This window comes from Rhipicephalus microplus, chromosome 5 (assembly GCF_043290135.1).
Source record: "Rhipicephalus microplus isolate Deutch F79 chromosome 5, USDA_Rmic, whole genome shotgun sequence".
NCBI lineage: Eukaryota > Metazoa > Arthropoda > Arachnida > Ixodida > Ixodidae > Rhipicephalus > Rhipicephalus microplus.
The window spans coordinates 82,716,875-82,731,685 of NC_134704.1; the positions used below are offsets into that span (position 1 = coordinate 82,716,875).

Sequence of the window (14,811 nt, forward strand, 5' to 3'; positions counted from 1 at the left end):
TTTTGTGTACCTAACAGACAACTAAGCCAAGGAAAGCATGGGCGAAGTTATTTGCTCTACCACAGAGTAATTATTCAAAATACAACGTAAATAAACTGACAGAAACCAACCATTCCATCTTCGGGTTCTAACTCCTCAATCTTTGAAGCACGCGTCTAATGCTGTACCGATCGAACTTGGATGAGCGTCTCCGTCGACTTGGGTGTCTGTGCATGTAATCCCTAGAAATGTTAGCGAGCGCCACTTTTGGGCAAGGTGGCGAGTGTGGAACATCTGCACCTTATGATGGCGCACGACGTTCTCGAGACGGCTGATAACTAATAAAACCTTGTGTGCTAACCTAGGTTGCTAACTCTACTGTAAGGCGAACCATCCCCTCCCAATGAAAAAAGGTGGAATTCTTTTCATAGGCTCATTTATTTGTTCAATTTATTTTGGTTGATTCTAACAATCAGCCCAGAGAAAGTATAGACGACATTGTAGTTTTTACTTTTTGCATAACAATTACGGGGTTAATTTGCTGTTGTTTTCATTCTTTGTATCAAGTCGAAAAGGGTAGCTGTCGCCAAGTAACGGTGGCCACTCCTTCTTCAATTTCTATTTATATAAAAAATAATGCGAATCAAAGTACGCAAAATCTTTCTGTCCATGGTATTTTAAGCCCAATGTTTTGCATTTACTTCCGATGCTCTACCGATTACAGAAAAAGGGCCTTATTTATTTCATTCGTAGGCAGCTGGTAGGCAAGGCAAGCAGAAATTCGGCATTTTCTCAAACATTATGGTCCCCGTGATCTTGAGTTGTTATGCCCACCTTGTGTACTTGAACAACACATAAACAAGAATTCTTTGTGTCCTTACAGCTCCTCGACCTTCAATATCATACGCTGGATTATGAATGGAAACGTGTGGTCAAAAACGAGTCGTCTTCGGGTTCCTGCCTAATGCTCGCCTTCTGGGGAATGCATCATGCAGCAAAGCCCATCAATGTGGCCTGTTCTTCTGCCTTCACTTCTTTAAGGGACTGCCTTCTGTGTAGCTTCTCCTCACTGCCCTGTGACCAATGGCGAACGAAGATTGCGCGACGGTCTGTATCTCACCTTGTTCTCATGAGACATGCCAACCATCACCGGATTCACCCTGAGGCCGATGAAATGCTGCGAAAACTCCTCACGTCAGAGTACGTCAGTGTTATCGTACGTTGATAGGCTAATCTCAATGCTTACAGATAATGCCGCCTCTTCAAATGTTATGCTGATCAGCCACTAAACGGAGAACCGTGTTTTTAATGACTGTCATAATGTTGGACACATTTGGTAAATTATCACAAGCGTAACGTTTGATCCATCGTTTTCCATGCTTGTATCTTTATACCATATACGACTGCAGTGAAATCGCTGAACCCATTTGCACGTAGTTTTTAGCCATAATAGAGGCGTTTTACGTTGTGTTATGTAGTGGCATATTGATGCTCTTTTGCTTTCAACTGCATGGAATGCTGCGCAACTTGGCTAAAACAATCTATTGATCTGTGTAACGGCGATGCTTCCTTCATGTGCGCATGCGTTTGCACGTGTTCGTTGCCCATCTTACGCTCTTCCACTTCTTACATTCACTACTGAAATCGGTGCTCCTTCTGTTTGTTTGTGAGGTTATTGTGCAGACGCGCTTGGCAGGTTCTAGTTTGTCCAATGAAGCGATTCAGCTGAAGCATCGTTACGTGTAGGTAATATACTTCATTTCTTCAGAAGCAGTTTTCTTGTAGCATCCTGGTTAGAGAGCGTCCACAGCATTCGTATGTGGTCCGCTGCTAACACTTGGTTACCTGGTTATGGTCCACGAGCTTCACCCAACTACCTGTTACATCTTTTAGGCTGTTTTTGATGGTATTGACTTTCGAACTTGGCAGTGCAGGTTGCGTGCTTTAGTCTTGCTTCACCGGGCCGGTGAACATCTAAGAGCATCAATATGCCAAAAAGAGCACAACGCGACCGGAGGGTATGTGGGGGCGGGCCATAATAACCCCAAACAAAAGAACTTTCGCTATGATAGGAGTTTGTTTGGACGTGCATGGCACGTAATGCTTGCCCCTTTTCATTTAGTTTCTTGTGTTTTTCTGTATTCTTTTGTAGAAAACAAAAACACGGGCCCGAAGACATTAAGGACCGCGGGGTGCTTACGTACATTTAAGCCTTTAGTGTGTGGGTCGTGTCCCTCGTAGTGGTACGTTGCAGTAGTAGCCACACCTTGTAAATTTTAGCAATTGCTCACTAGTTGGCGTTGTGTGTATGCCCCTGGAAATAACATCACTAGATAGCGTTAGTAGTTTTCGTATAGTGGACAAACTGACGCTTCGCCCCACTGATCCACTCCGTAAATATGCTGTGAATTTTTTTAATGAAGCTTCTTCCGGAGAAGTTCTAGAATGTTCATTGTCAATTAGGGGTTCATAAGTACGTGCCGCATAGGGCCTTGTTGTTGTCTTTAGAGGGCGTGTTCATTTTTTTTTTGAGTTAGGATTTCGGGGGCGTTAGGTTGCCGCCGGAACTAGACTTGTGGCAAGCAGGCGATTGCCCCAACCAGTTGGTTACTTCTAAGCTATACGTGTCACATTGTTTGTATAATAAAAATAAATGCAATGAATACACTTTTCTTAACCCTGTTGATCAATATGTAGTCGGATACAACTTGAGAAGACCATTTCGGCCCCGCCCAGATAACTGAAGCACGGCCGGTGGTCGCCACATGTTCATGCCCTCTGCGACGTCCTCAAACGGGAAAAGTGACCGGTTGTTTACAGCCGGTGAACATGCCCATTGGTACTAACTTGTGTGCAATCGCTTTTGAGAAAGAAATGCCATTGACTTGTATCAGTCAGTCTAGTAGATGGCGAAGTTATATTTATAGCCCTTATTAGTGAGACATCCCGATTTTCAGAAGTAATGAAGATTGTGTTTAATTTCATATTGTATGCTGCTCTGCATATTTACCAAGTACTTTGATGCATGTACCATTTCAGTAATTTTTCTTTCCTTTGGCTAAGACATGTGGTTGCTTACATATAACATGCTCAATTGAGAGCATGTAACAGTGTGCAATACGTTCATTCTAATAAATAGTACTACCACATGCCGTCTTTGCCCGAGTAAAACGAGTTCTCATCTAGCTTGAATATCTGACCTGGCTACATGTGTAGGTTTCTCAACAGATTCTTTGTCAAGGGACTTGTGCTGCTGTGTTCACTTACATTATTTGTTCTAAATTTTGCGGTTACTGCAATACATAAAAATAAAACGTACATTGTGTGTTACGTTTTCTTACTTGGTGTTCGCTGGTGTTCGACCAGTCGAGTGCTTCTCTGCTGCCTTGACTCGAGACTCATTGCACACACGGTGTTGCTCTGCGACTCATTCATAAAATAGTTTGCTAAACATTAGATTTACATCTCGTGAGCATGTTGCATTTATCGTTCCAAACAAAAAAGATAAGTGCTTCCAGAGATTAGTATTCAGCAATGCGTGTGGCTGGAGAGTTTTCGACAAATATAAAAGAGAAGGGGTGGGGGCGCTGGACAAGACTTATGTTGATGCTGAGGGTTCAATATTGTCGATATACTTTCAAAATAAGCCATAGCGGTAATCACTATTTTTTTTCCAACGTACCCCCTTGTGTGGAAATGTCCGTTTCTCCCCCTATTGTTCAAAGTACCAATTGTATATGTTTGAAGAGCAAGCTTACAACTTCACATGCTAATGCAATCTCGCCATTTTTAATTGACGTCTCTGCCGTGATGAGGTCTGGTATTCAACAATAGTCACGTGTAAAGCAGTAAAAGATGTTTTTTTTACTGGGCGTACCTGAATTTCTGAATTTTGCAGGCCATGTTTGATGGCATGCAGCTCTTTCATACCTGCTGAAATTATCGAACTGATATCCTTGCGTTTAAGAGCAAAGTTGATGTTGGTTCAGATATATGTAACGCTCTAAAGGTCCCAAGGATACCACGGTAATGATGTTTAAAGTTGTTGAGAAGCAGATAAGGTGCTGGAATTAATGTTTCATGGGCTGAAATGCCCCGGAATCCTTCAAACTTGTTGTCGAATGCCCCGGAAAAGCCCTTGCAAAAGTAAGTGTCGCTTCTCATACTTACTGGATATTGCCAATCGGGAGTGCCGCCGATGGAGGGGTAGCTGCCCCCTCTTGGGACATGCCAAACTACCCCTTCCCCCGAATGAACTCACTTGACGCTGGTTCCCCACCCACCCATTTAAAAATATCCTCGTGTCGCCCCTGTAACCAATTAACCGTAATTGTTCCTGGGCGTTACGGGACATGACAAGAAATTTATTGTAGTCCTAATCAAATGATATTTAATGAAGCCATAACCCCCACCCCTCTGAATCAAGTCGGTGACGCCACCCTCGAGGTAACTAGAAGTCGGAGCTCCGTCTGCATGAAGTTGAGTGTAAACAAAAAAATGAAATCATGGTTTAGTTTGTCTAAATATGTGCTCTACTCTGCCACCTCGCAAACTTAAGAGAAAGTGCTTGCACTGAACTTCAGTTGTCCTACTTTCAAATATCGCTGTTAGTAAGGTACAGTATAGCACAATTGCAGCTTATCCATTCCATCGCCCGGCAGGAAGAGGTGAATCATTTTTTATAGTCTAGCGGTCTTACGCCCTAACCACACGTACGCGTTACAACGGGTCAGCGCGTGTGGCGTGTGGATTTGGCGTCGCGTCGCGTTCATATGTGAAGTGGCTGGGCGCACATGGGAAGTGTGCACGCCCTGCACGTGCTGAAGTGTGAGCGATAGAGACGGCAATCGAGAGATGGAAACATGGGAGCAATAGTGAGATAGAAACAGATACATCATGCACTCCCGAATGCTTTAAGAATGCAGCTGAGCCAGAACAGCCAGGAATGGCCCGTGTGCCAAGAACAAGGAACACTAGAACACATGATAGGAGTATGTAACTTCAACTAAAATCACCCGCCACCCACCTCTCTCACCCCACCCCTAACATGTCCCCCCACCAATTCACGCCCCTTAATTTAGAGAGCAGTAGAACATCTTGCTTTGCAGCTCCGCCCTAGAAGACCAGCTGCTGCTCGTTACGAGGGGCCAGGTGGCGAGATTTGGATTCCCGTGAAGAAGACACCACTTCTTTTCCGGCGCATTCACTGGAGCTCATTAATAAAGCTTTTCACTCCTTCATTTAAATATGTACCAGCGTATTCAGAACATCATACAAGCTTGCTAGACACTGTATAGACGTCACCATGTCACCAGGCGCAGTGTTGCATGAAGGAGAGGCCATGTGCCAACGGAGGCTTGGAAATATAGGTTCACGAAGCCGAGTCAACACTGTAAGAAATGGTACATGGTACTACTGAGAGTACCAAGGGTCAGTGCAAAAAATGCCGCTAGGGGATCATCACGCATGGACAGCTTCGGTGTACGGCCATTTGCACGCTGTGATTGGGCCATAGACCTCCTCCCTCTGCATCTCTCTCTTTCGAATCATGAGTAAAGGTGCAGCATGGTTAAGCTATGGCACGTCTACTGCACGTGATTAAAAACAGTTGCAGAAAGTACGGTGCATCCCGTCCGGCGCAATCACGTCGCCTGTACAGTAACAGAAGGCGCACAATGACACCGCGGGAAGTATTATAATTCGCGCTCTGCAGATGCCGGCGCATAGCTTAACGCTTAACACGGTTGCCTTTTGAACGGAAGGGCTAAGCTCAACTCCGAACACTGAATGAGAGTTTAACTTTTATTAAACAATAAAGAGTAGGTTTCATAGTTTTCAATTGTTTATATCAATTCTAGGTGACATAAAGAGGGACAGACACGAAATTTTAGTCGTTGATTGCATTGCGTGCTGACGCCCTATACATCATCGCTGCATAACGATGGGCCATCCCACAAGGTATTCAGCTTAGCGAAGGAATGCGACAATGTGTCCAGTTCGTTTGAACAAGCAAACGTCCGCCCACAACCCATTGCTTAGGGTCACCGGGGCAATGCTGTTTACAATGGAAGAAACACGAGGCAAGGGTTCCCCTGATGTGCTAGCTTCCCCACAATAGATGGTCGAAACTAGTAAAAAAAAGTGGAAGCCCTTATCACCCATGATAATACTCAGACTTTATATGACGTCACAACTTCTCACATGGGCATACTAAACGTTTGTTTCGAGCTATATGTTCCCCTGTAGGTAGGCTTCCCCACGGTGCATGGTCAAAACCAGCGAAAGAAGCTGAGGCCTTTATCACCCCTGATAAGGCTCCACTTTTGTCTGACGTCACGTCTTGTCGCGTGGGTGCCGTTCACGGCAAGGTGTGACGCCAGACGAACGTTGGGCTTTATCAGGGGTGATAAGAGCCTAACCTTTTTTCGCTAGTTTTGACTATGCATTGCGGAGAAGCCAACTTCTCAGGGGGAAACTAGCTCGAAACAAACGTACAGCACGCCCACGTGACAAGGCGTCACATAAGAGAAATGTTTAGCTTTGTCAGGGCTGATAAGGGTCTCGAAAGTTTTCGATGGTTACAATCATGTGTTGCGAGGAAGCCAACTTTTCAGCGGGACATCTATCTCAAAACAAAAATACACCCACGTGACAAGCTGTGACGTCAAACGGAAATTGAGCCTTAGCAGGGCTGATAGGGCCTCAACATCAACATTTTTTCGCTGGTTTTGACCATGCATTGCAAGGGAGCCAATTTCTCAGGGGACACTTTAACTTAGAGAAACCGTACAGTATGCATATGTGACAAGTTGTGACGTCAAACGAAAATTGAGCCTTATCAGGGCTGATAAGGACCTCAACATTTTTTCGCTGGTTTGGATTATGCACTGCGGGAAGCCAACTTTTCAGGGGAACCTTTAGCTCGCTAGAAACTCACAGTACGCCTACGTTAAATGCGTGACTTCAGACAAAAGTTGAGCCTTATCAGGGGCGATAAGGGCCTCAATTTTTTCGCTGGTTTTCGACTTTGCATTGCGAAAAAAATCAACTTCTCAGGAAGACCTGCAGCTAAAAACATTGAGTACGTGCACGTGACAAGTTGTGACGTCAGACAAAGGTTGAGCCTTATCAGGGGCGATAAGGGCTTGAGCTTTTTTTGCTGGTTTTTGACAATGCACTGCGGGTAAGCCAACTTCTCAGTAAAACCTCTAGCTCAATAAAAACGTACAGTATGTCCACGTGACAAGGTGTGACGTCACAAAAAAGTTGAGCCTCATCAGGGGTGATAAGGGCCTCAATTTTTTTTCGCTGCTTTTGACCATGCATAATGAGAAGCCAACTTCTCAGGAGAATTTTGGCCCAGAACAAACCTACAGTTCGTCTACGTGAAAAGAGGTGAAGTCAGACAAAACTGGGGCCTTATCAGGGGTGATAAGGGCCTCAACTTTTTTCGCTAGTTTTACCATTCATTGCGGGGAAGCCAATTTTTTAGCAGAACATTTAGCTCGAAACGAACGTACAGTACGCTCACGTGACAAGTTGTGACGTCAGACAAAATTTGAGCCTTATCATGGCTGATAAGCGCCTCAACTTTTTCGCTGGGTTTGGCCAAGCCTTGCGGGGAAGCCAACTTTTCAGAAAAACTTTAGCTCAGTAGAAACGTACAGTACACGCACGTGAAGGACCATGACGTCAGACAAAAGTTCAGCCTTCTCAGAGGTGACAAGGGCCTCAACTTTTTTCGCTGGTTTTGACCAATCATTGCCGGGAAGCCAACTTCTAAGCGAAACATTTAGCTTAAAACAAGCTTACAATACACCCACGGGACAAGGCTTGACGTCAAGCAAAAGTTGTGCCTAATCAAGGGTGATAAGTGAGTCAACTTTTTTCACTGGTTTTGACCGTGCATTGCGGGGAAGCCAATTTTTCAGGAGAACGTCTATCTCGAAACAAACGTACAGTATGTCCACATGACAAGGTGTGACGTCAGAAAAAAGTTGAGTCTTATCAGGGGTGATAAGGGCATTAACGTTTTTTGCTGGTTTTGATCATGCGTTGCGGAGAATCCAACTTCCCAGGGGACCTTAAGCTCGAAACAAACGTGCAGTACTCCTTCGTGACAAGGCGTGACGTCAGACAAAAGTGTAGCCTTATCAGGGGTGATAAGGGCCTCAAAATTTTTCGCTGCTTTTGACCATGCATAGAAAAGAAGCCAACTTCTCCGGAGAATTTCAGCCGAGAACAAACCTACAGTTTGTCTACGTGAAAAGAGGTGACGTCAGACAAAACTGGACCTTATCAGGGGTGATAAGGGCCTCAAATTTTTCGTTGGTTTTCCTCATGTATTGCGGGAAGGTCAACTTTGCAGGGGACACTTTAGCTCGGTAGAACCTTACAGTACGCCCACGTGAAGGGGCGTGACTTAAGACAAAAGTTGAGCCTTATCAGGGCCGATGAGTGCCTCAACTTTTTTCGCTGGTTTTAACTATGCACTGCGAGGAAGCCAACTTCTCAGTGAAACATTCAGATGAACACAAACGCACAGTACGCCCATGTGACATGTTGTGACGTCAGACAAAATTTGAACCTGATCAAGGCTGATAAGGGCCTCAAACTTTTCGCTGGTTTTGACCATGCATTGCGGGGAAGCGAACTTCTCAGGGGACACTTTAGCTCAGTAGAAACTTAGAGTGCGCCCACATGAAGGGGCATGACGTCAGACAAAAGTTGAGCCTTATCAGGGGTGATAGGCGCCTGAACTTTTTCGCTGGTTTTTGACTCTGCAATGCGGAGAAGCCAACTTATAAGAGGGACATTCAGCTCGAGACAAACGTGGAATACGCCCGTGTGACAAGGCGTGACGTCAGACAAAAGTTCGTATTTATCACGAGTGATAAGGGCCTAAACTTTTTTCGCTCGTTTTGACCATTTATTGCGGGGAAGCCAATTTTTAGCAGAACATTTAGCTCGAAACAAACGTACAGTACGCTCACGTGACAAGTTGTGACGTCAGACAAAATTTGAGCCTTATCATGGCTGATAAGCGCCTCAACTTTTTTCGCTGGGTTTGGCCATGCATTGCGGGGAAGCCAACGTTTCAAAAAAAAACTTTAGCTCGGTAGAAACGTACAGCATGCACGTGAAGGACCATGACGTCAGACAAAAGTTCAGCCTTTTCAGAGGTGACAAGGGCCTCAACTTTTTTCACTGGTATGACAATTCATTGCGGAGAAGCCAACTTCTAAGCGGAACATTTAGCTCAAAACAAACTTACAGTACACCCACGTGACAAGGTGTGACCACAGACAAAAGTTCTGCCTAATCAAGGGTGATAAGTGCGTCAACCTTTTTCGCTGGTTTTGACCATGCATTGCGGGAAAGCCAACTTTGCAGTAGAACCTCTAGCTCGAAAAAAACGTACAGTATGTCGACGTGACAAGGTGTGACGTCAGAAAAATTTGAGCCTTATCAGGGGTGATAAGGGCGTTAATTTCTTTCGCTGGTTTTGACCATGCATTGCAGAGAATCGAACTTCTCAGGGGACCTTTAGCTAGGAACAAACGTGCAGTACTCCCACGTGACAAAGCGTGACGTCAGACAAAAGTGCAGCCTTATCATGGGTGACAAGTGCCTCAAATGTTTTCGCTGGTTGTGACCATGCATAGCAGAGAAGCCCACTTCTCAAGAAAATGTTAGCCCAGAACAAACGTACAGTTCGCCCACGTGACAACAGGTGAGGTCAGTTAAAAGTGGAGCTTTATCAAAGGTGATAAGGGCCTCAACTTTTTAGCTGGTTTTTCTTTTGTATTCCGGGAAAGCCAAATTTAAGGGACACTTTAACTCGGAACAAACGGCCTTCATCACCCCTGGTAAGGCTCAACTTTTGTCTGACGTCACACTTTGCCGTGGAGTGCGTACTATATGCACTTGTTTCGAGCTGAAGGGTCCCATTATTTGTCTCCGTAATAGGTGGTCAAGATTATTAAAAAAGTGTTGAGGCTTTGATCACTTTTGGTAAGAAGGATTATACGTAGAAAAAAGTAAACGCAGCCCTTGAATTCGGTGCTGGTTCCTGATGTTCCGAAGGCGAGCGTCTTAACCAATAAACTAAACACGAACGCTGTGTTGGCCTGAATGCATATGAATCATGTGAATGTGTCCTACCGACCAAAAAAAAGATTTTCATTGGAAGACTGAGATTAGAACAAAGACCTTCATGCACCGAAAGCTTGTGTCTTAACCATTAGGCTAAGCTCTAGAACTTCGGCGCCTGATTGCATATGAGCCATTGAATGCGTCCTACAAACCAAGAAAAAAAAGACTTTCATCGCACCACTGGGACTCGAACGTTGGTCTTCACGCTCCCAAAGCTTGAGCCTTAACCACTGAGCTAACCGCCAACAGTTCGTTGGCTTGAATTCACATGAATAGTGTGAATGCGTCTATGCCAACGAAAAAAAAACGCCTCAGCACAGCACTGAGGTTTGAACGCATGCCCTCACGCTCTAAATTCAAGCGCATTGACCATTCAGCTAAGCACTATTGCTTTGTTGACCGTATAGTATATGAACCATGTGAATGCGCCCTACCGAAGACGTTCTACTTATGTATGCTCACCTTTTTAATCGAAAATGCAGCCACCATCACTTTTCACGAAGTTGGACAAATCTTTGAGAAAGCGGTAAATACAAGATTTTCCAAAGGCTATAGGCTTACCATTGTAGATTAAAAACGCACTCATAATTAGTTTTCGGAAAACGGGACAACTCTTTCAGAAACCAAAAAGTACAATTCCAAGGGCTATAGGCTATGGGCTTACCTTTCCGTCAAGTACGCACCCACAATAAGTTTTCATTTATCTGAGCTCCATGCTTGTTTGTACGAATACATATGTATAATGTGTATGCGTCCAACCGGCGAAAAAAACATGAAATTTGTACCTGAATGTTCTTTCGAAGCCTTTATTTCTGAGTTTTCTAGTGCGAAAGTATGCGCGGCTTTAAGGGACTATATATATTAATGATAACTCGTAGTTTTACTAATGAATCTTTATGATTATTATAACGTGTCTACAACAATATGTACGTATAAAATTTGTGAAGTGTTCACATTTAGGCATAAGTTATATTCTTTGTTTATATATTTATATGCATTATATCTAGCACCACAATTCTCTAGGTCATCTGTAATGTTTCTATTATAAAGTGTCCATTATTCTAAAACTTCATTATATTGAATAAAACCCCTTATTTCTTGACCAATCGCCCACAGTAAGTATGTGCCATGGTTTATAGGTGAACAAGAACAAGTTCCTCACGCTCGGAAGGCGAGCACGTCGACTAATATATTAGGCACCGGTGCTTTTTTGGCCAAAGTGCTAATGAACCATGTTAATGTGTCCTTACAACGAAAAAAGACAGTTTCATCTCACCAATCAGACTCGAAACTAGGCTCTCATGCTTCGAAGGAAAGTTCCTTTACCCATTGAGCTAAGCACTAATATTTTTATTTACTGCTTGGTTTTGGCCCCAAGAATGTAAGACACACTGCACTGCTAAAAAGCACGCATTGCCTGAAGTTTCCATGAGCAGTCAATCAGTATTGTGCTGGTTTTTCAGGCTAAAATTGCTGAAATTTCACCAGCACTGTGGTCTTGAGAACGACTGGGGTGCTTCCGGTGCCGCTTTATGAATTTCATAAAACCAACGGATGCTTTCGCTGAATCCTCCGTTCAGACCATGCATGCATATCGAAGTGGAAACCTGCCATTCTCGCTCTTCATATGCAGTGGAGGCCCACAAGCATAGCTGCATCAAAAGGAACCACCATCTTCGTTCGCAACAATTACAAACCTAATGCTATGCGGGTCAAGTGAGAATTCTTGTTTTTAGTGTTAACTGCAAAACATCCTAAAAATATACTCCTTTTTCACAATGTTAAAAAAACACGGTCTATTGATTTTTGTAAAATGAATAAAACATTGCGTACCCTAAAGTAAGGAGCACTCCTACTTCTCCAAGGAAGTTATAAAAGATAGTGTCCCACTACGGAATTAAAAAAAAAACAGTATCGGCTCCCGACGTCATTGCATCTTTACCCTCTCCAAGACGTCACTACCTTAGCCCCCCCCCCCTGTAGAAAGACCGGTACAGCGCGAATAGAAAAGGAATACCCCATAACGCTAAAAAAAGTTATTTTAATCTAACAACAACAAGGCAATCTCATGAAAAACAAACAAAAACAAAGCTTACACTGTACACGATTTTTTTACAAACATCGTGCACATCTCCCCGCAAAGGGGACCTTGAGTAGTGTGGAAAACAGTCATGGATTATCTTACAATTCTGTAAAGTGCTCTTTATTCATCACTGTAGACGCTCATGGTTGCTTCCGCAGCCGCTTAGCGAGCCTCTGCCACACTCATGCTCAAGTCTTCATTTCGACTACTACGCTGTGTAGTTGAAAAAGAGAGTAAGGCTTTTATTCTACAGAGCAGCGCAGCACTCATCGTACAGCCTTTCCTTTAGGGGCTGAAGACAGATGGGCTGAACAGAGGTGATCAATGATAAAATGTGTCCCATCTATTCTGCTAAGAAACAACTACTTCACGTAGAAATGTTTGTTAATAGACCAGGCTTCACAGCGCTTGTTGACACAGCATAGTCTGCGTTGGGATCACACGGGCGAACATGCGATGCCACTTTGAGTCCGCCTCCCCACTGGTAGGGTGAAGCGCTGGCGCAACTTTAGCTTCTGTAATTACATCTGGTGACATCTTTCTCAACTGCGTGAATGTCCCCGATTTCAGACCCTGATCCGACAATAACCGTGCGAGAAAAGCTAACGGCGAGAGAGAAAGAAAAACGACGTTAATCGAAACGGCAAGTCTGAGAAAAGTTATATCTCCCCCTCTAGAAGGTCGAGCTCCTGCGCCATATGCAACAAAGCTATAGCAACGAATTTCGCTGCAGGATTGGCGTGGTTCACGCATCAGCAGAAAAGCTATCAACGCGTACAGGGGAAATTGGTACACTTGTAGAAAAAATATGTAGATATGTATTTTGTAAAAATGTATGTAGCTGTAACCACGCCGGCTGTAACGATGAATATCACTATCGCCCGTACTACTCTCTTCAGAGTCAGTCGAATTTTCTTAGGACGACAAGGAACAGTGAGGTATATAATAATAATAATAATAATAATAATAATAATAATAATAATAATAATAATAATAATAATAATAATAATAATAATAATAATAATAATAATAATAATAATAATAATAATAGTAATGACAAACCTATTGCGCACGTGTGTCACTTCTCTCCCCTGTAGGCCATCTTCTTGAATGGTTTATTCTTTAGCGCCATGTATACTAACCCAGGTTTCGTGTTTATTGCAATCTTGAAGCATACACTCATGAACGAGAGAGTAGCTACGTCTATTATTTAGTAAACGCATGCGGTGGCACTTCATTACAGTAGGCGGCTATGTCGTGACTTTCTTGTACGATGTTCCCTACTACTACTTGTCCAAGTCAGCAAGCCGTGGCATTAGGCATCTCTCTAAATACAAAACGCATGTCGTCCATGATAGATTGCGGTGTAATTACACCTCAGATTGGTACTTCAGGGCAGCGCTTTAGCCAAGGGGTTGCACACCTTGCCGTGACGATTTACCAGATTTATCTAGTAGCTATTTACAAAGTTCGAGTATCAGTACTAAGCACTTTCATTTGCATTATTGTGGAACCATCTCTTTGCTCCAGAACTCTTTGTGCACATTCACTAGCACGTATCGGTCGTCTTATAACTAAGGTTTTCACAAGCTGTATCGGTCAGCTTGTCATGACCAGGTGACGATGAGCGTCTGCCGGTCACCATTGAAGTTTCAAGCTCCTGTGCTGAAAACATGTGGTCCACACGGCACCAGTCCTGGCCCGCAGGAGTGGCGCATTGCGTATAAGCACATGTTGCCGATTTCTTACCAAATTCTTCAACCACCCGAATCTCTCTTCGGCCTTTTTTCAGAGAAAGGGGCGTGAAAAACGGAACTGTCGGTGTGGTAGATCTTGAAATGCACACATGGTCATCCACATTTTAGGCGGGCTCTGACGTAGAGCCAAGAATAGACGGAATTGTTTCCGTTCGTTAAAGTGCGTCAATACGGCGTTGAATCAGCTATTGCAGCCATCTTTCATCTCTGAGGTTATTTGGTTATCCTGTTTCTCCTTAACACTCGCCTTCAAATGACCCTTAGTAGTTGTAGGTCAGCTTCAAATTCATTGTATTTCAGAAAAGGCTGAAAGGTTCAGGTAGCCCCTTTGATAACGTTATGAATCTGATTCTACAAACTTGATTGAAGTGCATGCTCTCCTATTATTTCCATGTGCAAACAATCCCGAGCACTCTCTAAGTAGGAAGGTGGATTAAAGGTGCACTTGAGCAGTCGCCTATTCTTAGGATAAGTATGACGATGCTGACTTCCGTCTGTGGGATTCAACGCTTGCGAACCATTTTATCGTTATTTCTTGATGCCAGGAGACCAGGGTCATGTCGAAACTACTGCTGTACGTAATTCCCTGCAGATATGTAGGACTACTATCACTGAGAGGAAACAAGTTGTACTGTGCGTTTTTCCTTCCCACAGGGTCCATCTTCACACTTCTCTGAAGTCGGTGATTAGGTGTCCCCAGTGAGAATACATGGGGCAGGCATCGAAAAATCAGCGTTCAAAAATTCGCAATCCTGCACACTGCCACTGAAAGTGTATACTGATAGTCAGTGGTAGTCAAATAATTTCAAAAACGTTAAAGGAACGGTAAATTAGCTG

General features: G+C 43.8%; 1 protein-coding gene across 1 annotated transcript in view; it reads left to right on the forward strand.

The window, feature by feature from the left end:
- Window positions 1-3,309, forward strand: part of LOC142817848 (uncharacterized) — a 190,872-nt gene extending 187,563 nt beyond the window's left edge. The window contains exon 5 of the mRNA XM_075895726.1: window positions 863-3,309. Within this exon, the coding sequence (XP_075751841.1) occupies window positions 863-944 (82 nt within the window). The 3' untranslated portion in view covers window positions 945-3,309. The remainder of the gene's footprint in view (window positions 1-862) is intronic.
- Window positions 3,310-14,811: the final 11,502 nt, after the last annotated feature.